This window comes from Perca fluviatilis, chromosome 13 (genome assembly GCF_010015445.1).
Source record: "Perca fluviatilis chromosome 13, GENO_Pfluv_1.0, whole genome shotgun sequence".
In the NCBI taxonomy this organism is placed as follows: Eukaryota; Metazoa; Chordata; class Actinopteri; order Perciformes; family Percidae; genus Perca; species Perca fluviatilis.
The window spans coordinates 14,070,147-14,097,982 of record NC_053124.1 but is presented as its reverse complement, the minus strand read 5'-3'; the positions used below and the strand labels follow the sequence as shown (position 1 = coordinate 14,097,982).

General features: G+C 40.9%; 1 protein-coding gene across 2 annotated transcripts; it reads left to right on the top strand.

Moving 5' to 3' along the window:
* Nucleotides 1-517: 517 nt before the first annotated feature.
* Nucleotides 518-27,836, top strand: LOC120571889 (oxysterol-binding protein-related protein 3-like). 2 transcript variants are annotated; one of them, XM_039821004.1, is made up of 23 exons: nt 521-618; nt 8,425-8,616; nt 8,787-8,894; nt 9,488-9,604; nt 10,247-10,300; nt 10,389-10,502; nt 10,685-10,837; nt 10,980-11,070; nt 11,245-11,348; nt 11,628-11,717; nt 11,843-12,002; nt 12,151-12,275; nt 12,391-12,522; nt 13,408-13,501; nt 14,662-14,897; nt 20,201-20,338; nt 21,345-21,408; nt 21,869-21,947; nt 22,093-22,237; nt 23,458-23,602; nt 23,720-23,846; nt 25,990-26,112; nt 27,433-27,836. In XM_039821004.1, the coding sequence occupies exons 4-23, from the start codon at nt 9,533-9,535 to the stop codon at nt 27,527-27,529; spliced, it is 2,343 nt and encodes a 780-aa protein (XP_039676938.1). In that variant the 5' UTR covers nt 521-618; nt 8,425-8,616; nt 8,787-8,894; nt 9,488-9,532; the 3' UTR covers nt 27,530-27,836. The 2 variants fall into 2 exon arrangements, with proteins under 2 accessions (XP_039676937.1, XP_039676938.1); XM_039821003.1 differs by lacking the exon at nt 8,787-8,894 and having other exon boundaries at nt 518-618; nt 8,511-8,616.

The window sequence follows — 27,836 nt, the reverse complement described above, 5'->3', positions numbered from 1 at the left end:
GGGGTAAAATGGGCCTTTGTTGTTTTTTGTGGTTGTAATATACATTTTTAAATCAAGCAGCATACAGTTAGCTTTGACTACCAGGCACAATGAACGTGAGAGAATGTAAAACAAGTGTGTAGGCTAATTTATGTTAAAATGAGTTAAACCAAATATGAGGGGGTAACAAACAGAAACAATGATAGCCTACATTAACACACAGTAGCACATTAAATCATGTAAGTGTCACTTTAACAGCTGGAGCTTAGCTGACGCTAACTTTCACCTTGGTCGTAGGCTATTTTTTTTTTTTTTAAACTTTATTTCAAAAACAATTAACAGAAATTCCCTTGGTCGTTTTTATATATGTCAATGGTCGTAGGCTATATTGTCACGTTGACATTTTTGTCTACGTCACTCTATGGTACGTTCAAAAAGGTGTCCGCCCAACCCTTGTTCCCGCCCCTCGGGTTTGTCCTCGATTGTGATTGGCTCAGTAGAGCGTCAGTCACTCCTGCCCTCTAAGCGGACCCTCCTCCTCCACATAGCTCCCGGCATTGTAACGAGGAGGAGCAGTAACCCAAAGCCAGGTATGTCTCTACCATCAGGATAGGATGCTGTAGTTTTCACCACAGAACCGTAAGCATTTCCTGTCATTAATACTCATAACCATGTGAAATGATGTCTCTGTTATTGCGGTTATTGTCTAGCTTACGTTTGAACACAGCGGCAGAGTTGACAGCGCTTCTGTCGTGGCTTTAGCTCACTGTTTCAGCGCTGAAGTGAAATATCGCTTTCGATAGAATTATTAATGGACTTTCTCGTGGCATTTAGTGCCTCCGTGTGCCCGTTTGATGTGTCCATACTGTTTGGGTTTTATCGAGGCTGTGTGAGCGCAGGGTTAACGACCACATGGAATATTGGACATTTTGCCTGCGCTGACAAGTTTGAATTGCTGTGTTGGCTGTTGGCAACAGGAACTGAGCAGGGCTGTGAATTTAAATGGGACACCTGTGGTTTGTTGGTTTGTTCCCGTGGAGTCATGACTATAACATTTTAACCAATCCGCATTGGTTGCTGTGCTGACATCACACCCAGCATAAGCAAATGTTTGTAATTGCATTTAACTTTATTCAGTGTGTTCATATTAAATAAGTAGTGAGGAGGTAGGCTGGTCTGATTTTGATGGGAGACATTCATTCAAAGTTGTTTACAGTTTACTGTATGGCAGTGTTTCTGTATTTTAGAAAGGACAGTATTTGTAGCCATAGCCTGTGTTTTTCATGTACAGTAGGCCTACTGAGGACAGTATGTTTCCTAGGAGGCCACACACACATCCTTAATCAACATACACTTTGCAACAATTTTGATAATAAGTCCTTTCTTCAGCAAAAAAATGCTCAAAAGTGAACATTTGCTAGTTTTCTTAGGCTTCAATGAAATGAAATGAATTATCTTTTGGTAATGGACTATTGGTTGAACAAAACAAATATTTGAATATGTTCACTATTTTCTGAATGTGAATTACTCTACTATTGATTGCATCCTACTCGCCATTAATTAATTAAATGACCATGAGCCGTTGTTTTTGGTTTTTTTTCTCAAGGCTTTTGTTGCGCTTGAGTGGCTTTGTTTTTATTATACTGTAAATCAATACTTGGCCTAGCACCTATTATTTCAGACAGGATCACTTTATGCATGAGCGGTGATGGCATCACTATCAATCACCAGTCCATTCACAGACTGCCTGTGGGCACACAATACCAGCCCAGTATACCCAACCTAGTGTAAACACAACTGTAACCCTGAAGTTTACTGTTAACACAAACTGAGGCTGAGGCTGGTTCACAGAGCTGCAATGACGTTATAGAATATGTGAAGATTTTTACATTACAGAAAATAACGGAGAAGGATATAAAATGGGTTTAATTACAATTCATATGTTCAAAAAGCCATTATACAAACTACTGACAGTTCTCTGTCTAATCTGGCAGGCAGAGTTAGAGCTGAAACGATTAGTTGATAAATCAGAAAAATTAATCTGCAACTATTTGGATAATCCATTCTTGGAAGTCATGTTTTAAGCAACAGTGCCGGCTTGTTTGTGAGGATCCTGAAAGTGAGCATGTGCTGCTTTTCACTGGTGTATTTATTTTTTTTATATACTGAATAGCTTTTGTATTGTTGGCTGGACAAAATAAGACATTTGAAGTATTATATCGATATCGTGATATGAGACTAGATATCTTCTTCGATTTTGGATATCATAATATCGTGATATGACATAAGTGTTGTCTCTTACTGGTTTTAAAGGCTGCATTACAGTAAAGTGATGTACTTTTCTGAACTTACCATACTGTTCTAGCTGTTCTATTATTTGCCTTTTTCGCACTTAGACATTGTGTCCACATTACTGATGATTATTTATCTAAAATTTAAGTGTAAAGATATTTTGTTAAAGCACCAATTGTCAACCCTAGAATATCGCCGCAATATCGATATCGAGGTATTTGGTCAAGAATATCGTGATATCTGATTTACTCCATATCGCCCAGCCCTAATTTGAAGATGTCTCTGTGAATGTCCGATGTGTCTGACATTTCATAGACCAAGTGATGAATCAGTTAATCAAGAATAGAATTGCCAGATTAATTGGTAATAAAGATAATCATTAGTTGCGGTCCCAGAAAGAGTAGAAGTAGTAAGAGGCTGCTCTGCAACGCAACAATCTGGGTTCAAACCCATGTGTTGGCATGTAGCTGCCCTGTTAAAAAGCCCTTGAGCCAGACACAGACTGAATCCCTACTGACTTCAGGGGGTGCTGTTCCGGGCTGGTCCTGCTAAACTTCCATGATCTCAAGCCAACAGAGGATTGTGCCACAGGAATCAATCAAGTCTTATCAGTCAGCTGATTACAGTTTAGAGTTTACATTTCTGGGCGTGAACATCCAGCATGGCCAATGTGATTCACTGAGTTATCTCTATGTCACTCTCTCCTTTGCACAACACCCACTTAAAAGCTGGTAACTACATACAGAGCATTTCTGCCTTGACTAATACACCAAGTGGCCAATCTGAGAATAGCCCGTCTGTAATCTCTTATGGTTTTATAAGGTTATAGGATGTTGTGCCCTACTTCCAGTCAAGCCGACTGGTCGACTCTGACATGAACGCTTAACAACAAAAAAAAAAAAAAAAAAATAAAAAAAAAAAAAAAAAAAAATTTATCACGTTTTGGGGGGGGGGGGGGGGGGGTTTTAAAAAGCCCCCTTTTTTTTCCCCCCCATTTTTTTTAAAAAAAAAAAAAAAAAAAAAGATTTTTTTTTTTTTTTTTTTTTTTTTTTTTTTTTTTTCCATTGAGCAGTAACACAAAGTGTCCCTTGTCTCAGCAGGAAAGCGGTGGAGAGACATCTTTTGTGATGTGGCTTTTCAAAAATACATTGGTCGAGTATCTATGGGAATGCTGGCTCACGAGCTTGTTCTCTTTTTGTCTCTCTTTGAGTGCACGTGAAAATAACTGCTGAATGCCATATTGGGGCTGCTTTTTACCTCTTTGATCACTCACTGATGCCCACATCAGTTTTTCTTTGCCTGCTTACAATAAACGCAGGCACTGTATTACTTTCAGATGAAAAATACAGTTTAAAACGCTCAGTCAGACATCATGTCACGGGTCAGATAAGCTAAGTGCTACTGCCACCAACCAGTGCAAAACCACATCTGTTTCTCTACTTGTTTGTAAAATAAGGGTGTTAATGTATGAAGTAGCCAGATAACATTGCCAGATGTGAGTCTATTTGAAACCCACTCTGTTTGATAATAAGCGGATGATGCACAGCTTTAATGTGAAGAAGCTTTACCGGAAGATTCTGACGCTTTATTGGTAGAGGTAGAGTCACAGATGGGCCATCTGTGAGGACCTTTTTGCAGTCCCACTCAGCCAGTAATGGGGAGGATATAGCCTACAAGGCTTTGGATTGTTGGGTTGACGGCAGTCCTGCTGTTAAAAGAATTTGTATATAGGCAGAAAGCAGATGGATTGGCTGCTAAATCTATGTCTGTGTCTTTGTCATGCCAGGACTCGAAACTCCAGTCTGACAATTCTTCTGGCTTTAGGCTAGTTGTCTTGAGCTCCTGTCATGGAAACTGGTGAACAGCAGATGAGGCTTAGCTTCATGAAAGCCACAGGGCTTTCTGCACAATATGTGGTGCCGGTAGCTATGGTGTAACCTACCTTTTTTAAAGGAGAATTCTGGCCAATTTTTACGTTAAGCTTGATCGCTATAAATATGCAAACTACAGTCGATAGGAAAAAAAAAAAATTGTCGTGTGTTCATCCAGGCTTATTCTGTGATAATCATCACGCAACAGTTCCGTGTGTATTTGTAGCTCATCCATTTTGTGTGTGTGATCGATCTGGTGTTTGGTGAGTAGGAGGCTTGGCAGTGGCGATCTGTGTGGTAGTTCCCTTAGCCGGACTAGCAGGCCCGACCGGCATCCTAGCTTCTAAATCCTCCCCGCCTTCGTCGCCTCCCGCTCCCCACAACAATCCACCGAGCGCCCGCTGTTCTGGCTATGTCCTCCAGAGGACAGGTCATGCCTTCGCGACGAAAACGTGAAGTTTATTACCCCTCAAAAATGGGTAATTAAGCACTGTGGTGGTTATGACCATATCAGTGACTATGTAACTACATGGAAACGGGCCAAATGATCTCTGTGGCTTTTTAATTGCTAACATTAGCTATGGTCTTAAGGACTAAGCCTGTTGATGGAAATTGTTGATTTTGTATACGCCAAATTGTAATAATATAACAAATTCTTGGTCAGACTGTTACGCAAGGTTAGGGCGGTTACACACTGGATGCGTCGCGCGAGCGTGTCAGCTGCGTGGCGTGTCCGTTTATATTTCGGCTCCCATGTTAACAGGTTAGAGTTTACACACTGCCTGCGTGACACGCGTGTCTTATTGCACCTGTCAATACAGAATGAAATATTCTGTAGCCTATTTTGCCATCAATACTGCCGACGTTGTCTTTGCTGTAATCAAATCAGTATATATTTAGGTTTAACGTGGTATTTAATTTTATCAATTGGAAACCTACATGTTAGGCTAGCAGCAGCAGCGCAGCGTCAGACATGTTGTAAAGACATAGAAAAATCCACGCAGCTGACACGCAACAGAAACGCCACGCTCACGCCATGCAGGCAGTGTGTAACCGGCCTTAGTTGTTGGCACTTGACCCTATATACGTACGTTCATAGCAAAACAAAATGACAAGGGGGGGTGTCAGTTACAAAAAATGTTTTATTATAATAAAGAGGTGTGGTTTACGTCATAGGCTGTGTACCTTTACATTATGTGGGTCACATAACAGTGATATCCAAAAGGCATATCCTGGGATTCATTAAAAACTTTATTTTGTTTAAAAAATAAAACAGTAATAAAAAAATATTTTAAAATTTGACTGAGAGACAGTTATATTGTTAATTGCAGTTCTTTCTGAGACATTTAATTGTACAGCAAAATTTGGAATTGTTACAGCTCTAAACTTAATGACTTGTTAAATGCCTTTTAATAGCAGCATTCCTGCTGTGCATTTCAGCCTAGGCCCAAAGTTTGTTATGCCAGAGCTTTGAGGGAGCACCAGTGTTTAGTGTGGTGGCCATTTTAGGGGGCTAAGCACTTTGTTGGTTACTGGAAATCAGACCAGTAGAATAAAGGGTTCTCCTCTTGTGTGTATTTGGATCTCTGCTTTTGGCTCATGGCGTCTCAAGCAGGTCTGTGCTCACCCTAGAAGTTGGTTTTAAGTCCCATCTTAAAGAATGAAGTTTAGGGGAGAGGTCTTTTCTCATTGTAAGGTAATTATAGGTACTTTTTCCCACAGTGCAGTGAAATAGAAAATATGCTAGAGGGGGAGGGGAGGGGGGGGGGAGAAAGAGAGAGAGAGAGAGAGAGAGAGAGAGAAGAAGAGCATATCCAAGGTAGATCTATTTGCTGTGCACACAGGTTTGTAGCTAGACCACACAGCACTTATGTTATACAACTGTTACCTCATGGTGTCCCATGCAGACCCCACTGTTGTCACACTTTCATACATGCAGACAAAACTTCTCACTTCTATCACCTTTAAACCTTTTATTCCCTCATTTGGGCCTTGTGACTCTTTCCCATGTGAATGACCTCTTTCCATCTTAACAGATCATTTACAAGCTGTTGTGCTATTAATGATTGACTCCAATTACGTAAGTCTAAAGGCAAAACCCCAACACTTCTAGTCTTACAGTGCAGGAGGCTCAGTGGTGTACAATACTACAGTAATCACTCATTCGAGGTAAGTAGGGCACTCTGTGGGATGTTTGGGGACTAACATGTCTGCTTCAACAGCTCATCTGTGGCAGATAGTGTTCTAGACTAATACACAGCTTTCATACAGGCTTTTAAGTTTGTAAAGTGAAGTGTGGCATGTGGTAATGAGGTAGTGACACTCCCAAACTAAATCTGTGCACAGATGCAGTGGCAATTGTTGAGGTTTTACTCAAAGGAAGTGTTTTGCTGCAAACTTTGCTGCTGGGTTGTGTGAAAGGGAAAAGGCTGAGGGATGGAAGGCAGGGCTGAGTGTGTTATATAAAGTGGTGCTTTATGCTGCTGCCCTTACTCACCACCTATTGTGTTTATAATCATGACTGCAGTCTTCAGAATTCAGTCGGTGCTGGAAATTTACCATCCAGGCCCTGAGCTCCTACACTACGTGCATAATGAGATGAGACGCGGATGTGCAGAAGTTATGTGAATACCTGAACTTGATTCTATAAATCTTCAGGTGCAGCTGAAGAAGCCAGGCATGTCACAGCCTGAAAAGTGAGAACTGCAGTCACAACGACTTGACGAGCTAGGCTAATTTGAGCTCCCCAAGTTTATCATTTGAAGCTTACTCTAAGCCGCTGTCTGTCTTTTTAAGTCTGTGCTCCAGAGGCGTGAAGTAACTGTGCCGTCCACTGTGTTTCAGGCTGCTTTTAGACCACTGTTGACCGTAGCTAGCTGTGTGTTATGGTGTGTCTGGGGTATCGAAGCACGGAGCACATTCTTTCCTGTTGATGACTCACGTCCTGGGCATGGTACTGACTGTAAGCGAGGCCTTGGGGAACTGCAGAACACACACACACACAAACCACCAGACCGTTTGCAGAGGATGTAGTTTGCAGCACGCTTAAAAATCCCAAGAGTTTACACAAATTTGCATGCGAGCACCCACAAAGCACAAAAGCATTCCCTCACTGGGTTGAACCACCAGAAAGGGATGTGCCCTGCTCACATGTACAGTACACACATCCACTTAAACACACCTGGGATTAGTCTTTGATAATATCAGGCGTGGCATTAAAACACACAGAGGTATAAAATACATTACACAGGCAGGTTGGGGCATGAGAGGAATGAGTGTTACATCACAGTGAGAATGTGCTGTTTCCTGCTCATCCTTTGGAACCATAAACGCATACAGTGCATATCTGTAATTATGTCGAGACTTAACACACAACTTGTCATACCCGTGTAGAGCAAAACAAAGTGATTCTTTTGTTTTTAATAGCGGCTAGTTTGGAATCCTAAATTTGGAGCGCAGCATTTTGCAAAACGATAACGACAAATTCTAGAACAAATCGGAGCAAGCTTGACATGGACCCTCTGTGCCACCTGGCAGAGCTTCAGATACACAACATTTGATCAACACATGAAAGGAAAAAATTCACATTTTAAATCTGAAATGCAATTACAGGAGGAGCAATTGTTTGCAGAAACCAGCCACTGGTGAAGCAGCAAGGATCAGGTTCTCAACTTAGGCAGTATGCAGATGGTGTGGGCTCTAAATGCCGCTTAGTGTTAGAAATAGGTTTTGGACATATTTTACGTGGTCATTGTTTAGTTGCGTCTTGAGTCATAACTTTTATTTATTATTTTTCAATGATAGACTTGTTTGTATGATGCTCTGCACATTGCAATGGGAGTTTTTGCTGTTTTCCTCAAGTTCACATGCTTGTTTACATGTGGGCCTTTGATCCTAAAACATTTCTGGTACCACCACAGCTATAGATACTGACTTTTCAGATTGATTTGAGTTTGTGTGCACTTAGCTTGAAAGTATCACAGGCCACACAAAGCAAGACATCAGTCAGATTGCATCTGAATTCACGTGCTGCAAGTTGAACCCTGAACTGTGTGCGTGAGAGCTCATGATAAGGATTTCTGGATATTTGTGTCTGTGGCTTCCTTAAAACAAAAATACTTTGGGGATTTCTTTATTCTCAATTAGACTGCTCACAGTCAGACACACAGTGAGTAAGTGATTCCTCTCTGTTTTTATCTGTCGTGTCGGGCACGCTGCTGCTCTCTTTAAAATAACCTTTGTGCTGCTCTAACATCAGTACGTTTTTAACCTTTCTCCGCAGTGCTGACTGTTGTGGCGTGGCCTTCAAAGGTCAGAGTGATGCTCCTGGCGGCTCTGCTGTGATCTGTGTTGCTGTTGTTTCCACAGAAACGAGACAACGGTGGGCAGAAAGCAGTCAAGTCGCAAAAAGATGCCATCGACGTCACCCACTCACAGTGACAGCAGCGGCTCCTCTAAGCACGACAGTAACCAGGTATGTGTGTGTGTGGTTCTTTAATGTACAGTGTTGGAGTTTCTGATGGGTTAACAAAACGTGCTCGTAGCCACTGTTACAATTTTAGCATTTGTTCTCAGTTCATATCAAAGCAGGTCAAATATTATTGTGTGTGTGTGTGTGTGTGTGAAATCGATTCAATTCTTAAGGGCCGTTCTATAGAGATGTGTATATAAAGGTGGACAGCTTGACAGCTCCCCAAAAGTGAAGCCAGAACATCTCGATCGCCTCCTGGTTGGCTGCTGGCTGCAGTATAGGTAATAAATCCCGCCCCCTCAATGTTAGCAGATGGGACCTGTGCCAAAATAAAAAGTACAGTTTCTGTCATTTTAGGTAGTTCTTATCACACTGATATTTGTTTAAGTGTATATTCAAGACTGGTTTTAATTTAGTTATTTGATGTCATAAAAACGGGTTGAAACTTCATGATGGACAGCTGTGATTGACTCGCGATTGGTCGGGCGGGTGTAAGGGCAGGACTAAGATACAGCACGATTTACTTTACCGATTTTCTGGCTCCAAAATTACAAGAAGGCAGCACCCGTAACCGGGATATTTTGGCTTCACTTTTGTACAGTGGGAGAAAGTGGAGATGTGGCGTCCATCTTTATTTACAGTCTAGAGACTGTTCCCTGTGAACAAACATTAAAGTCTTCCTAGAAATGCAAACTTAAACAAATGCATTAAGTGCAATAACGCTGTTTTTACAGTAACCGGTATTGCGGTCACAACATTATGCACTTAGATGGTATCTGTGATGATGATGATACATGTTCTGTTTAGGTTGTGTGTTATTCCAAGGGAAATGTCTGTTTAACTCATACACTATTGCTCCTGTGTCTCCCTTCAGGACAGTTGGGAGATTGTAGAGGGGCTCAGGGGGGCTCCCGCCAGCATGCAGGAGCCTGACAGACAGGAGGGCTTTCTGCTCAAGAGGAGGAAGTGGCCCATGAAGGGGTGGCATAAGGTGAGCACCTCACCAGGCCTTTTACAGCCCAAAAAGGCAACAGCATTGGAACACGTCTTTTTATAGAACACCGCTGCTGCCTTTTTGTTGAACCAAAGACTTCTTTTCACTCTGAACTTGATTGCTTTTGATACAGAGGGTGTCGGATAGTAAGCCACAGCAGTTTGCACTTATTATTCGCTGTGTTGCTTAAAAGGATAGATTGTGCCTCATGTCCATTTTGGTAAAGAAATACAGCAAATATGCATTTTTAAGAGCAATACTGTACATGGGTGTTAGTTGTGGTTTCTTACCTGATGATACCAGGACTGAACCAGCAATGTTTTCAGTCCAGCCTAAATGTTATCTTTTAATACCTCAAGCTATTTCCACATTTCCTCCTCCTCACCATTATAGTCCTCTGTATTTCCTGCTTTCCATTCTTTGTATTCCCAGCTGATTATACTGTAACCCTGACTCATCTTCCTCCCCCTCTTTTGTGTGCATACCTGGAAAGTTCTGCCTTGCAACATGATTGAATAGCCACGTAAACAGCCAATATTTAAACTCACAAGGACGTCTCGAGTACTGTCGAAGTGCTTTATCGGTGCATTTTTTTTTTGTAAAACTAAAGTGACTGAGTTTGATTTCTTCCCACTTTAGAGATTCTTTGTGTTGGAGAAAGGCATCTTGAAGTATGCAAAGCGTGGAACTGATGTAGGTATTACCTCAAGAGCGCCCTCTGTCTGTCATTCTTGCATTACAACACATAACAGACTCGCTTACAAAAGTGTTGTGTTCACAGCTGAAGAAGGGAAAGCTCCATGGCTGCATTGATGTTGGCCTCTCTGTCATGTCAATCAAGAAAAAAGCCATGTGCATCGACTTGGACACAGAGAATAACATCTATCACTTAAAGGTAACTCCTGACACCCACGTTAATGTGAGTCAGTGCCATCTCTCATAGAAAGAGAGAGATATACGCAAATGCATGAACACCTACATGCTGTCTTTCTTATTTACTCTTTCTGTTTCGTACAAATACACTGACAGCAGCTGTCTCCCAGTTACTGCTCCTAATTTTGACTTTATGGCACCCAGGTGAAGTCTCCGGAGCTGTTTGAGGAGTGGGTGTCAAAGCTGCGTCATCACCGCGTATTTCGGCAGAACGAGATTGCCATGTATCCCCATGAGAGGCACCTCTTCCACCCCCACGCCTCATCCTCTCCCTCCCTCAATGACTCCCTAAGAAAAGTAAGTTGTTCCGTTGGCTCATTTGTAGAAAACCTAGTTGTTCCCTTAGATTGGACCCGGTAGGGATGAAGTTACAGTTATATGAGGTTGCACGTGCCTCATCCTCTCTCATTTGTCTCATCCGTCTCTCCCTCTAAAACAGAGGGCTACTCTCACTAAGCAGGCGTCAGTCCACCAGGCTAAGGTCAGTTCTTGGCTCCATTCCTCAGAGGACATGAACAACTGCGGCAAAGGTTGGTTATTACTTTGTCACAAATTGTCTCTTTGCTTGCTTGTCGCCCTGCCTTGTCATCAGTTCCATTTTTTAAAATGTGTCTCACTGCAGTGAATCTTTCATCTTTCATATTATCTCTCACCATTGCACGCACCCAAACTTTCATCTAATAATAATCTTTCTTTCATGCCAGACTTGGAGCAATGTGAATCGTACCTGCTCGAACTTAACCTGCTGCTGAAGAGCATGGAGGTCCTCCATCGCACATACTCAGCCCCAGCCATTAGTGCACTACAAGTAAGCACAGGCACACTGATTAAGTTCGCTGTCATGCAAAATGTAGAGGTGTTCTTTGACTTTATCAAAGCTATTTGCTGAAATATTCAATGTAAATGCATTTGCCAGCTTTGTGGGTGTAACAGAAAAGTGGCTGATTTTCCAAGGGAGTAAGAACTAAAATACTTACTCATGGAATATATGTAAGACTGATGAAGGGAAATACTTTTTTTCAGGTCCAAGCTGACTGTAATTTTGTTTACTAATCCCTTAATAACTCTGTTTCTTGTGGTACCACAGGCGTCTAATTACGACATGCCCAAAAAAGAGAAGAGGCCAAGGAGATGGCGATCCAAAAACAATGGCAAAGAAACCAAAGCCACGCTACAGGTACGCGCAGCCTTTTTCTTTTGAGAATTATTAAGAAACTAAATTACAATTCATCAACGGTCGGGAAACAAAGGTAAAATAATGGCTTACGGTTCTTCACCTTTTTCTCTGTTTTTGTCCACCAGGTCCCAAGCTGCATCTCCTCCCAATCCCCCCGTCTCCACGCCTCCAACCCCAATCTGTCCACCGCTGAGTCAAACACCCAGGAGGTCTGTCCTGAATCCCCGGACTCGCCTACAGACGCGTCCCGTCTACAGGAGGACTTCTGCAGGCTGGCCAACAACAGTGAGTCTCTGCTGGGATGTCTGCTAGTTTGCTCAGGAGATGCATTAACTGTTGATGGAAAATGTTTTTTTTTGTGTGTCTACATGGTAAGATAGTTTCCATGACAACTCTCCACCTGTTTTTCTGTCTGGCATTCGCTTCTCTCCAGTCCACACCACACTGAAATCAGCCTTTAGTTCCCTAGTGGCAGAAAAAGACAGACTGAGGCACACCATCGACATGCAGGCGCCACAACCAGCGCAGGTTATGGGTTTGAAGAGCGCCTATGCCTCAGTGAGTGTCAAAAACATTGGTTCTGCATGATCACATCACACATGTCCACCACCTATCACCACAGGTCCAGTTTCACTCAACTGACTTTTTATTTTTTTTGTTTTATTATCATCAGGAATGTCCAGGTGGCTCCCACTCCTTGGTCCACCAGGTGTCCAATGAGAGCAAAGCTTCTATCCCAGAGTCCGTATCAGAGTTTTTCGATGCTCAGGAGTACCTCCTCTCCTCTTCCTCTTCTGAGAATGAGGTGAGACAATATCTACTACCTTATTCTCTATGTTCAGAGACAAATGCATTGGTCTATTAATCGTCTTAAAGGTCCCATGGCATGAAAATTTCACTTTATGAGGTTTTTTAACATTAATATGAGTTCCCCCAGCCTGCCTATGGTCCCCCAGTGGCTAGAAATGGTGATAGGTGTAAACCGAGCCTTGGGTATCCTGCTCTGCCTTTGAGAAAATGAAAGCTCAGATGAGCCGTTTTGGAATCTGCTTGTTATGAGGTCATAACAAGCAAGGTTACCTCCCCTTTCTCTGCTTTGCCCGCCCAGAGAATTTGGCCCACCCATGAGAGAGAGACATCATGGCTTTCAAACCTTAAAAGTGGCAGTTGGTCAAGGCCACAACCCCACCATCCAACTTGCCACTCCCACTCTCCTCCTCAATAGCTTCAGACAGAAATGGCACATACTAAGGAAAGCTCATTGTGGGACTGGCTCTAGTGGCTGTAGTTCTGCACCAAAGCTGAATTTTGGGAAAGAGACTTCAGATACAGTATTAGGGGACCACTAAGGTCTATATAAAAGCATCCAAAGAGCACCATGTCACGGGACCTTTAATTGTTTCATCATCACAATTTCAAGGTGCAAATGACTTGTTTTGCATGTTTTTAAAATGATGTAGAGCAGGAAAAAAAGCAGCAAATTGTAAACTTACAGATGCTGGAACCATTTAAATGTTTTGCATTTTTGCGAGATTGTTTGACCATAATCAATTAACTTACCATTTGTTTCAGCACTACAGTGATCAAACAAATCAAGTTCAAATCATAAATTAGTTGTGGAAGAAAAATTGATTTCTGGGTTTGTGTCTGATTCAATCATTCTTTTTACAACGTGATTTTCTGTCTCCAGGTGTCCGACGATGACTCGTACATCAGTGATGTCAGTGACAGCGTCTCCATGGATACCTACAGCAACGAGGGAGGCAGTGAGAGACACAACTCTGGTATGTGATACAGTAACAAGGTGTGTGTGTGTGTGTGTGTGTGTGTGTGTGTGTGTGTGTGTGTGTGTGTGTGTGTGTGTGTGTGTGTGTGTGTGTGTGTGTGTGTGTGTGTGTGTGTGTGTGTGTGTGTGTGTGTGTGTGTGTGTGTGTGTGTGTGTGAGGACATCAACTCCCTCCACAATGACAGAGACAGTGCAAAAAGACCTTATTCTGTCAAAAGAGGCAGAGCTTGTCTGGTTTAGAGCTCTTGGGTGCAACTGTGACTAAACCTCTGTGTGCTTTTGTGCAAGTGTTGACATCAAATACATTCTAAATGTCTGGAATCATTGAAATGACTCACTTGCTTAGAGAAATGTGTTGAACATGACCACCACTGACTCCCAGACGTGTTTACAAACTCAGTACGATGTTTCCTCCTTCAGTATGTGACAAAGCATCTGTGTAGAGGCATCATTTATTCACTGCTGAAGATGATGTTTAACAGCATACACCTTTTGCCTTCAGGTAGCTGGTTTGGTTTGAATTACAATGACTGGAGTTGCAAATAGAAAGCTTGGTTTTCATCTGGTTTTGATCCAGAGAGATATGGAGAGTATGATTAGAGCTTGTGCAGAGAAAGGGGTAAATGAAAATGTCAAGATATTGGTTGTTTAATCTCTTCAGTATTTGTCTTTTATCTAGATTTGTTTCTGAAGGCTTATGCCAGTATGATGAGTATTTTTGTATTGACGCTGAAATATTTGTGTCAATATTTTGTTTTGTATAATTGAATTCGACCATTTTCATTCCCAGAAAATATCCAAGGAACACACCCCATTCAGTCAAACTGAAAAATCTCCCAGAATTTCCTTTCTTTGCCTCTCAGACAGCATTTAGACAATGATGGGACACCACCATGCTCCATTTTAAACAGGTGTACTGCAGCGTGTTCACATTGGGGAAACAAGTTTCAATGCCAGACTTAAAATGCCACCTCTGAAGTTACAACATACCCTCATCTCCCTCAAATCGGCTTTGAACAGTTGAGATTTTACAACATCTGGTTTCAAAAATGCGCACACTCAAGCAACTGCCTCTCTCCCATTTCAGCTCTCACACACGCTACTTGTCTCCGCTGTTAAAAATCTCACCAGTCTTCTCTCCACATTTCTCCCCTCTAGTTAGCAGCGTGGCGACCCTGGCTCATCGGCGCTCCGTGTTGCCCTCTACCAGCCCCACCAGCAGCGTGAGCCTGTGGAACATCCTGAGGAACAACATCGGCAAGGACCTGTCCAAGGTGGCCATGCCAGTACAGCTCAATGAGCCACTCAACACCCTGCAGAGGCTGTGTGAGGAGCTGGAGTACAGTGAGCTGCTGGACACCGCCAACCAGACCCATGACCCTTACCAGCGCATGGTGAGAGGGAAAAAACACTCTTGATGATATTGCATGTACAAACCTGCAAGAGCTAGATAGAGCCATGTAAGAATGTACAAACAGTTAAAGGTCCCATGGCAGGAAAATTTCACTTTATGAGGTTTTTTTAACCTTAATATGCGTTCCCCCAGCCTACCTATGGTCCCCCAGTGGCTAGAAATGGTGATAGGTGTAAACCCGAGCCCTGGGTATCCTGCTCTGCCTTTTGAGAAAATGAAAGCTCAGATGGGCTGATCTGGAATCTTGCTCCACCCATGAGAGAGAGACATCATGGCTTTCAAACGAGCAAAGTGGCAGTTGGTCAAGGCCACACACCCCCCCCTCCACCTTGCCCCCCCCCCCTCCTCAATAGCTACAGACATAGAAATGGCACATACTAAGGAAAGCTCATTTTGGGACTTGCTCTAGTGGCTGTAATTCTGCACCAAGGCTGAATTTTGGGAAACAGACTTCAGATACAGTATTAGGGGACCACTGAGGCCTATACAGTGCATACGGAAAGCATTCACAGCGCTTCACTTTTTCAACATTTTGTTATGTTATAGCCTTATTCCAAAATGGATTAAAACAATTTTTTCCTCAAAATTCTACACATAATACCCCATAATGACAACTTAAAAAAAGTTTGTTTGAGATTTTTGCAAATTTATTAAAAATAAAATAACGAAGAAATCACTTGTACATAAGTATTCACAGCCTTTGCGATCAAGCTCAAAATTGAGCTCGGGTGCATTCTGTTTCCACTGATCATCCTTGAGATGTTTCTACAGCTTAATTTGAGTCCAACTGTGGTAAATTCAGTTGATTGGACATGATTTGGAAAGGCCCACACCTGTCTATATAAGGGCCCACAGTTAACCTGACCACACCTACACACCTACACAACCTGACTCAGACCACAAAACAAGCATGAAGTCGAAGGAATTGTCTGTAGACCTCCGAGACAGGATTGTCTCGGATGCACAGATCTGGGGAAGGGTACAGAAAACTTTCTGCTGCTTTAAAAGGTCCCAATGAGCACAGTGGCCTCCATCATCCGTAAATGGAAGAAGTTTGGAACCACCAGGACTCTTCCTACAGCTGGCCGTCCCTCTAAACTGAGTGATCGGGAGAGAAGGGCTTTAGTTAGGGAGGTGACCAATAACCCGATGGTCACTCTGACAGAGCTCCAGGGTTCCTCTGTGGAGAGAGGAGAACCTTCCAGAAGGACGACCATTGCTGCGGCACTCCACCAATCAGGCCTGTATGGTAGAGTGGCCAGACAGAAACCACTCCTTAGTAAAAGGCACATGGCAACCCGCTTGGAGTTTGCCAAAAGGCACCTGAAAGACTCTCAGACTCTGATGAGACAAAGATTGAAATTTTTGGCGTGAATGCCAAGCGTTATGTTTGGAGGACGCCAGGCACCGCTCATCACCTGGCCAATACAATCCCTACAGTGAAGCATGGTGGTGGCAGCATCATGCTGTGGGGGATGGTTTTCAGTGGCAGGAACTGGGAGACTAGTCAGGATTGAGGGAAAGATGAATGCAGCAATGTACAGAGACATCCTGGAAGAAAACCTGCTCCAGAGCGCTATTGACCTCAGACTGGGGCGATGGTTCATCTTTCAACAGGACAACGACCCTAAGCACACAGCCAAGATATCGAAGGAGTGGCTTCAGGACAACTCTGTAAATGTCCTAGAGTGGCCTAGCCAGAGCCCAGACTTGAATCCCATTGAACATCTCTGGAGGGATCTGAAAATGGCTGTGCACCGACGCTCCCCATCCAACCTGATGGAGCTCGGGATGTTCTGTAAAGAGGAATTGGCGAAACTGGCCAAAGATAGGTGTGCCAAGCTTATGGCTTCATATTCCAAAATACTTGAGGCTGTAATTGCTGCCAAAGGTGCCACAACCAATTATTGATTAAAGGCTGTGAATACTTATGTATATATTATAGTGCCTTGCGAAAGTATTCGGCCCCCTTGAACGTTTCGACCTTTTGCCACATTTCAGGCCTCAAACATAAAGATATAAAACTGTAATTTTTTGTGAAGAATCAACAACAAGTGGGTCCCAATTATGAAGTGGAACGAAATTCATTGGCTATTTCAAACTTTTTTAACAAATAAAAAACTGAAAAAGTGGGCGTGCAAAATTATTCAGCCCCTTTACTTTCAGTGCAGCAAACTCTCTCCAGAAGTTCAGTGAGGATCTCTGAATGATCCAATGTTGACCTAAATGACTAATGATGATAAATAGAATCCAGCTGTGTGTAATCAAGTCTCCGTATAAATGCACCTGCTCTGTGATAGTCTCAGAGGTCCGTGTAAAGCGCAGAGAGCATCATGAAGAACAAGGAACACACCAGGCAGGTCCGAGATACTGTTGTGGAGAAGTTTAAAGCCGGATTTGGATACAAAAAGATTTCCCAAGCTTTAAACATCCCAAGGAGCACTGTGCAAGCGATAATATTGAAATGGAAGGAGTATCAGACCACTACAAATCTACGAAGACCCGGCCGTCCCTCTAAACTTTCAGCTCATACAATGAGAAGACTGATCAGAGATGCAGCCAAGAGGCCCATGATCACTCTGGAGGGATCTGAAAATGGCTGTGCACCGACGCTCCCCATCCAACCTGATGGAGCTCGGGATGTTCTGTAAAGAGGAATTGGCGAAACTGGCCAAAGATAGGTGTGCCAAGCTTATGGCTTCATATTCCAAAATACTTGAGGCTGTAATTGCTGCCAAAGGTGCCACAACCAATTATTGATTAAAGGCTGTGAATACTTATGTATATATTATAGTGCCTTGCGAAAGTATTCGGCCCCCTTGAACGTTTCGACCTTTTGCCACATTTCAGGCCTCAAACATAAAGATATAAAACTGCAATTTTTTGTGAAGAATCAACAACAAGTGGGTCCCAATTATGAAGTGGAACGAAATTCATTGGCTATTTCAAACTTTTTTAACAAATAAAAAACTGAAAAAGTGGGCGCAAAATTATTCAGCCCCTTTACTTTCAGTGCAGCAAACCTCTCCAGAAGTTCAGTGAGGATCTCTGAATGATCCAATGTTGACCTAAATGACTAATGATGATAAATAGAATCCAGCTGTGTGTAATCAAGTCTCCGTATAAATGCACCTGCTCTGTGATAGTCTCAGAGGTCCGTGTAAAGCGCAGAGAGCATCATGAAGAACAAGGAACACACCAGGCAGGTCCGAGATACTGTTGTGGAGAAGTTTAAAGCCGGATTTGGATACAAAAAGATTTCCCAAGCTTTAAACATCCCAAGGAGCACTGTGCAAGCGATAATATTGAAATGGAAGGAGTATCAGACCACTACAAATCTACGAAGACCCGGCTGTCCCTCTAAACTTTCAGCTCATACAATGAGAAGACTGATCAGAGATGCAGCCAAGAGGCCCATGATCACTCTGGATGAACTGCAGAGATCTACAGCTGAGGTGGTAGACTCTGTCCATAGGACAACAATCAGTCGTATATTGCACAAATCTGGCCTTTATGGAAGAGTGGCAAGAAGAAAGCCATTTCTTAAAGATATCCATAAACAGTGTCGTTTAAAGTTTGCCAAAAGCCACCTGGGAGACACACCAAACATGTGGAAGAAGGTGCTGTGGTCAGATGAAACCAAAATCGAACTTTTTGGCAACAATGCAAAACGTTATGTTTGGCGTAAAAGCAACACAGCTCATCACCCTGAACACACCATCCCCACTGTCAAACATGGTGGTGGCAGCATCATGGTTTGGGCCTGCTTTTCTTCAGCAGGGACAGGGAAGATGGTTAAAATTGATGGGAAGATGGATGGAGCCAAATACAGGACCATTCTGGAAGAAAACCTGATGGAGTCTGCAAAAGACCTGAGACTGGGACGGAGATTTGTCTTCCAACAAGACAATGATCCAAAACATAAAGCAAAATCTACAATGGAATGGTTCACAAATAAACATATCCAGGTGTTAGAATGGCCAAGTCAAAGTCCAGACCTGAATCCATCGAGAATCTGTGGAAAGAACTGAAAACTGCTGTTCACAAACGCTTTCCATCCAACCTCACTGAGCTCGAGCTGTTTTGCAAGGAGGAATGGGCAAAAATGTCAGTCTCTCGATGTGCAAAACTGATAGAGACATACCCCGCGCCTTACAGCTGTAATCGCAGCAAAAGGTGGCGCTACAAAGTATTAACTTAAGGGGGCTGAATAATTTTGCACGCCCAATATTTCAGTTTTTTATTTGTTTAAAAGGTTTGAAATATCCAATAAATTTCGTTCCACTTCATGATTGTGTCCCACTTGTTGTTGATTCTTCACAAAAAATTACAGTTTTATATCTTTATGTTTGAGGCCTGAAATGTGGAAAAAGGTCGAAAAGTTCAAGGGGGCCGAATACTTTCGCAAGGCACTGTATATTTTCGTTCTTTATTTCTAATAAATTTGCAAACATTTAAAAAAACTTTTTCATGTTGTCATTATGGGGTATTGTGTGTAGAATTTTGACGAAAAAAGTAATTTAATCCATTTTGGAATAAGGCTGTAACATAATGAAATGTGGAAAAAGTGAAGCGCTGTGAATACTTTCCATATGCACTGTATAAAAGCATCCAAAGAGCACCATGTCATGGGACCTTTAAGAGAGGGTCTAATGTACAGAGTTATTTGTACACCTACACACATGCACAAAGCAGTCTCACATGAACATTGGCACACATGCACTTACTGTATAATAGGAAAAATGACAATTGGAAGTTACATGCTTTTAATAAATTATTTTAGTTTCTGATGTACATGTGTTAACTAAAGTGAGAAACAGAGATGAACAAATGGAAAGATGACCATCAAAGTAGCTGTAGCAAAATATAGATAAGAAATGTGTTTCGAGCTTAATGCTCTTCCTCAGGCAGATTTTTAAAAGCTACTCTGATGTTCGTCTTTTGCTCTGTGCGCGATTCTGTTAGAGGCTTTAATAAATATTTTATTTTTGCAAGCAAGACGCTTTCAATTGTCTTTCTTTTTTTTTTTCTTCTTAGGAGGGTTTGGAAGACTTTTTAATTCTTTTTTTTACTTGAGGCACACTTATACAGTACCTAAATGTTTTTCTACCTAAAATAATGTTTTGTATGAACATACTCACACACACACTGTTTATATGTCCATACAGTAGTCCCATGTAAACAAAGTTGGTGGTGTCACACACATACATTGTACACAGACATGTTCATAACCTCATGGTGACAAATGTGCCAGTAATTCATCCCCTCTGATTTTCTGTGCAGGTGTATGTCGCTACATTTGCAATATCTGCATATGCGTCCACCTACCATCGAGCAGGAAGTAAACCCTTTAACCCTGTCCTGGGAGAGACATACGAGTGTGACAGACCTGATAAAAGCTTCAAGTTTATAGCTGAACAGGTAGAGGTTACATCATAACCCACACATGATTCACTGGATGGATGGATGGATGGATGGATGGATGGATGTTACATTTAGTATTTTTAAGCATTAAAATGTAATTGTCAAATTAATTGTCACATAGTGGTTATGTTATCTCATGTCAGAGGCAGTGGTGGAATGTAACTAAGTACATTTACTCAATTACTGTACTTAAGTACAAATTTGTAGGTACTTGTACAGAGAGAAATATTGTACTTTTTACTCCACTACACTAATCTGACCACTTTAGTTACTTTACAAATGAAGATGTTTGCACACAAAACACATGTAGTTTATAAAATATGCCGTTTTATTATAAATTAAACTACCCAACAATATACAGGCCTACTAGTCCAGCTGAAATGATTAGACCATTAAACACTTACTGTAGTTGATTGACAGAACTGTTTGAGTCGTTTCCAGTTTCTAACATGAGGAATTTTCTGCGTTGAGTACTTTTAATACTTTAAGTACATTTTTTTTAATGATACTTACATACTTTTACTTAAATAACATTTTCAATAGGACTTGAAATTGTAAAAGAGTATTTTTACCGTGTGCTATTAGTACTTTTACTGAAGTAAAGGATCTGAATACTTGTTCCACCACTGGTCAGATGTATTAGTGAAGGTATTGGGCACTGGAAGAACAGTGCCCTCTTTCTGTTCTACGCTTGAAAGCAATTCACAAGACTTGTCACAAACTCCAATCCAGTAGCAAACCATGTAAAGCAGCAAAGTTGTGCACTGACCTGCCATTCGTCTCTCTGGTGGGCTGGTTTGTCTACTGTAATTATACTGATCTCTCACAATAAATGTAGTAATGGTTTATAGCTGGCACAAAAAAAAGTTAGAGGTTTCACCTTTCCCATCTTTTTGTTTTTGACTCATACACGATACAACTTCCTGATCTGCAGTGTCCACTGTGTAAAGCTTTTGATAAAGTGTGTTTATCTCATCTGGCATCTCTTCTCTTCATTTGCCAGGTGAGTCATCACCCACCTGTGTCAGCATGTCACTCTGATTCAAGGAACTTCACCTTTTGGCAAGGTTAGCAGGAGAGAGCATGTTTGGAATAAACGTCTCATTTATGTCTGGACCACACATTTTGTTTCGGAGTGTTTGACTCATGCTGTAGGTTATATTTAAAGTGAACATTGGTGTTGTGGAAGATTAGGTAACCTCATTTAACCTCATGTTGCCTCGTGATCACTCTGTAACTTTCCATCGCATGATAATGAAGTGATTGATACCTACATACTCTGTGCAGATTATACTAATATGACTTTATTTGTAGACACTTTCAACTTAAAAAAAAAAACAAAGAAGCTGCTGACGGCTGCTGTGTTTGCATTTCCCTTTGTGCACATGAATAAAGAAGCTGATTTATAGAAAGACGCTCTTTTGCCGAGGAGACTAGATAAAGCCTTGAAGATTTAAATTAAGACAATATGGTAATTTTCATTGTCACGAGCACTCACCTGTTATTTTGCGATCTTTTTTTTTTTAGATGTCCGATGGAAAAATAAATTCTGGGGCAAATCCATGGAAATTGTTCCCATGGGAACTACCCATGTCACACTACCTGCGTAAGTCCTTTACTTATAGTGTGTGGGTGTGTTTTTGCATGTGCATGAGTATCCACGTCATTGCGCACATTATGGGCTGCAAGTGTAAGTACTTTGGAATGAAACAACATGCATATTAAGTACATTATGTCTGTGATTTCTCCAGGTTTGGGGACCACTACGAATGGAACAAAGTGACGTCCTGCATCCATAACATCCTGAGCGGCCAGCGCTGGATCGAACACTACGGCGAGATGTCCATCAAAAATATCAACAGTGATGGCTGCCAGTGTAAAATCACATTTGTCAAGGTGAGGAAACGCAGATTTTAAAACCACTGTTCCAACTGCGAATGACAGAAGCTGATCTTTATTCCGCAATTGATTTTTGAGGGTCAAGAAGTTGGGTAAAACTTGTTTTCATGTCTTAACAATGCAGAATGGGCAGCATGGTGGCCCAATGGTTAGCACTGTGGCCTCACAGCAAGAAGGTTCTGGGTTCAAATCCAGGTCGTTGCGGGCCCTTGTGTGGAGTTTGTATGTTCTCCCCATGTTTGCGTGAGTTTCCTCTGGGTGCTCCGGTTTCCCCCCACCATCAAAAACATATACTAGGTTCTCCAGTCGGTGCTCTTGATCAAGGCACTGGCTCAGATCTGCAGTTGGTCCCCGGGTGCTGTAAATGGCTGCCCACTGCTCACTTGAGGGATGGGTTAAATGCAGAGAATGAATTTCACTACATGTATGTGACAATAAAGTACCTTTTACCTTTTTTGGAACTAATGTTTTAGTCCCTGTGGGATGTGACTTGCACTCCAGAACATTTCATGTGTCGTTCAATTGTAGAGACAGACGTCGTATGTATGTATGTATGTATGTATGTATGTATGTATGTATGTATGTATGTATGTATGTATGTATGTATGTATGTATGTATGTATGTATGTATGTATGTATGTATGTATGTATGTATGTATGTGTGTATGTCTGTGTGTGTGTGTGTGTGTGTGTCTGTGTGTGTGTGTGTGTGTGTGTGTGTGTGTGTGTGTGTGTGTGTGTGTGTGTGTGTGTGTGTGTGTGTGTGTGTGTGTGTGTGTGTGTGTGTGTGTGTGTGTGTGTGTGTGTGTGTGTGTATGTGTGTGTATGTATGTATGTATGTATGTATGTAGTTGCTATGCTCTGAACAAACATGCCAAATCATGCCCCTCTCTAAAGAAAAGATTACTGCAGATTTCTTTAATGTGGTGCTTCCAACTCAAACAGACATGTTTTACTTTCAGTATGCTGTATCAGCAGTACTGTCAAGGCAAACGGCACCATCTTGTGGACACAGATAGGAACAGAATTTTCAAACCATGAGCATGGAAAATTATGCAGCAAGAATCTATTCCCTTTAAGCACTGCTATATAAATCATACATTATTTATCATGAGTGTTAAATTTGATACTTAGGACGTCTGCTCTCATTTTGTGTAATATACTTCTTCCATCTAACACATACAAACAATTTTCCTCGACCTTTTTTTTTTTGGTAGGCCAGATCATGGAGCTCTACAGTGAACGAGATAGAGGGAGTGGTTACAGATTCCAAAGGAAAAGTTGTACACTCCATCTTTGGAAAATGGCACGAGTCGGTTTTTCAAGGAGACCCACCTTCTGCCACGTGTATCTGGAGAGCAAGTGAGTGATTGGTCCCTGGGAATGTTGGTTATACAGATTTTACAACACGGCACTCAAAGAACAAAATTGAGATTGACGTAACAGCTGTTAATTTGTGTGTGTTGTGTGTGTATGTAGACCCCATGCCAGTGGACCACGACCAGTACTATGGCTTCACCCAGTTGGCGGTAGAGTTAAATGAGCTGGACTCCACCCTGAGACCTCTGCTGCCCCCCACAGACACACGCTTCAGGCCGGACCAGAGGTTGGCACTCTCTGTCTGTCGCGTTGCTTTCTATTAGTCTGTCCACAGACATCATCCCTACCCATTTTTAGAAACTTGATATTTTATTACTTTTTTGTACTGTTTAACCATATATTCTAATCTAATGGGTTGTAAAGATAACCTTTTATTCTAAATTAATTTAAAGACCATTTGGCCTAAAATGTTTTTACAAACGTGATGTTGTGGGCCAAGTCTGGTAGAGCCCATGTGGTGTGAAGCAGTTAATGCCTGAAATATAAACGTAACCATGGCAACAGACTATGGGAGTTTAGATCCAGGGGAATGAAGTCACAAGAATAATTGTTGACTCATGTAGAGGTTTTAATTTAGTAAGATGTTGAACTCCAACAAATAAATTCTCACATTTGGTTGGATGAATAATAATAATAATAACAAAAAGGTTTATTAAATGGAAACATGCCAAAATTAGTCAATACAAGTAGTAGTAGAGCTTTATATTCCATTAACCTGTGTCTTTCCTTATTATATGGTCGAAACAAAGCCTTTTACACACACACACACACACACACACACACACACAACACAACACACACACAACACAAACACACCACACAACACACACACCACAGCAGACACACACAAAAACACACAAGAGAGAAAAAAAAAACAGAGAGAGAAAAAAAGAAAGAACACACACAAAAAAAAAGAGAAAAAAAAAAAAAAAAACAAGAACATAAAACCACACACAAAAAACAAAGAGCAAACAACAACCCCACAGAAACAACCCACCGGAAAACCCAGAACACAAACACACCACCCACACCACAGGAACACAGACAGAGAGACAGACAGACAGAAGACAGAAGACAAACAACACACCACAACAGAAGAGACATACACACAAACAGACACAGAGACACACAACACAGACAGACAACGCACAGACAGACATGCATGTATATATATAATGTATATGTATGATATATGTATATATATATATATATGTATATATATGTATATGTATATGTATGTATATGTATGTGTGTATATATATATGTGTATATATATATATGCATATATATATATGTATGTATATATATGTGTATGTATATATGTATGTATATGTGTATATATATATATGTATATGTATATATATATATATGTATATATATGTGTATATATATATATGTGTATGTATATATGTATATATATAGTATATATATGTATATATATAGTTATAAAGTAAAGTATGTGTGTATATATATGTGTATATATATATATATATATATATGTATATATATATATATATATAGTTATATATATATATATATGTATGTATATATATATATATATATGTGTATATATATATATATATGTATATATATATATATATGTGTATATATATATATATATATATGTATGTATATATATATATGTATATATATATATATATGTATATATGTATGTGTATTTATATATATGTGTGTATACGTATATATATGTAAATGTGTGTCGTCTGTGTTTTTCACAGAACACAGACATGACATGTGACAGTAGGAGAAGCACAGGTGTAAATAATAAAATGATGATGATGATGATGATGGCTGACTTCCATGTCACAGCTTCAGTGTCAGGGTCCTGGTATTGTGCATGCTGGCTCACTGTCACTCACCATTTATGTTGTAAATAATTTCCTTTCACTTTTTTAATTCAACAAGTAAAATATGTGTTGTATTTCAGCAGTATACTGAAAGCAGCAGAAATGCAGAACTGAGTACACTTTTTAATATTGGTTTATTCATCGCAAGTAATATCGTTATCAAGATATTTAACAATATTATTGCATATTTTCCTCATATCGAGCAGCCGTAGTAACACTTGTGCTTTTCCCACTATGGAAGTCAAATGTCTGCTGTGAAAAAGGTCTATCTGCAGCTTCTGTACCAAGGTATTATACTCAAAGTCTTAAGTAGGAACTTTCAGTAGCTATATTGGCACAGGAACTGTGGCGGCTGAATCTACCACAGCTAACGTCTACCCAGAGGGAGGGAACGCCAGAATGTTCCTGTTTGTGTAGGAATCAGTGGGATGAATGGCGGTGGCGATCTAGTAGGACCAAAGTTTCCTATCCTGACTCACTCTCTTTGTGTTCTTTGTCCAGGCTGTTGGAGGAGGGGAACACAGAAGGAGCAGAGGAGCAGAAACAGAGGATAGAGCAACTCCAGAGGGAGAGGAGGAAAGTGCTGCAGGACAACAGCATGACACACCAGCCACGCTTTTTCAAGTATGCTGCTGATTTCTTTTTTCAACCAAATTGTTCTATCGCACATGATCAGAGATCACCTCCATAGCAGCCACTGTGTCTTATGTGGTATAAATGTCTGTGGCTGTGACAGTCTGCAGACTGTGATGAACATACCGGGTTGTTAAGATAACCGTTCATGACTAAAAAAGTAATTCTCTCTAATGTGATGGTCAATTACATCACATCCATTCCAGAAGTGATATGTGACTCATCACTTCTTGCATGCTCTATTAAGTAATAACTTCTAGTTAAACCTAGAAAATTCAAAATACAATCCTCCCTTATATTCACAGATGTTTTAAACATGTTTTAAAAATCGCTCAAAGGGATACTTTGCCTATTTTAAACCAGCTCTGTGTCATCTTTGTGTGGGCAGTGTGTTTAGATGAACAGTGTTTTTGCTTCCCTCCGTGGTACTAGTGCATGGATCTCCGAGCAGGTAAACAACGCTCGGCAGACCTGCCATGACACAGAGCTGGATTTAAATCAGCAATTTCTTCAATAACAAATATTATACACAAAGATAAGAAACGTTTCTGACATACACTATCTATATTATTACTATTATTATTATTATTATTATTATTATTACAACTTATTCTATTATTTTTAATTTTTATAAAAAATGTATATTTTTCCTATTTCTATTTAATGTGAATTTGCTTTATTTCGATTAGGCATGGGCCGGTTACCTTTTTTAAGGTATACCGCGGTTTGAAAAAGTCAAGGTTTCAAAACCACTAACATTTTCCGTCCTACAGTTCCTAAAGTATGAGCTCTTTTTTGAGTGATGAGTGGTCAAGGAGAGAAACTGCAGTTTAGTAATCCGTCTCCCTGTCAGTATGCAATGTGTTCAATGGGGAAAAGTTTTTTTTATGCAGACATTTTAAAAAAAATTATATATTTTAAAGCTGTAATTGCAATACCGTGATATTTTTGCTGAAGGTTATCATACCGTCAGAATCGTATACCGGCCCAGGCCTAATTCAGATCTGTGTGAATTTTTCTTTTGAGCTGCTGTAACGAGGGAATTTCTCCAGTGTGGGATTAATAAAATCTATCTTATTTTATCGTATCTGATCTCGGCTAGCCCACAGAATGTTATGACATTATAAAGGCACAAAAACTACATTTCATGATACAGTTTTAAGACGGTTTAATTTGATATTATTATCTAACGTTATTCTGGAAACTGATGTGATAATTTAATACCCCGAATATTTGACCAGTGTCACTTTGTTTAAATATGATAATCATTCAAGTGAATAAATCGTTGAGTGATTTGTGTTGTGTCGGCAGGAAGTCTAACGATGACACGTGGGTGAGCAACAACACGTACTGGGAGCTGCGCAGAGACCCTGGCTTCAGTAAAATGGACTTCCCTGTTTTGTGGTGATCTCCGGATTTAACCAAAACTCTCCACTACAACTAAGAGGGAAGTATAAAACTGAACTGAGACCAGCCTCCAAGTGTCCTGACCTGGTTGACATGAATGGCTCCATGTCATGGTAACCCAAACCTATACGGACTTCCTGCTTCCTCTTTCAGGACTGAGCAGAGCCTGTAGAACGTCTGTTGGTTTTGTTTCTCTTGTTTATTACCTTTCTCCTTAAAGGAACACGCCGACTTATTGGGAATTTAGCTTATTCACCGTAACCCCCAGAGTTAGACAAGTCCATACATACCCTTCTCATCTCCGTGCG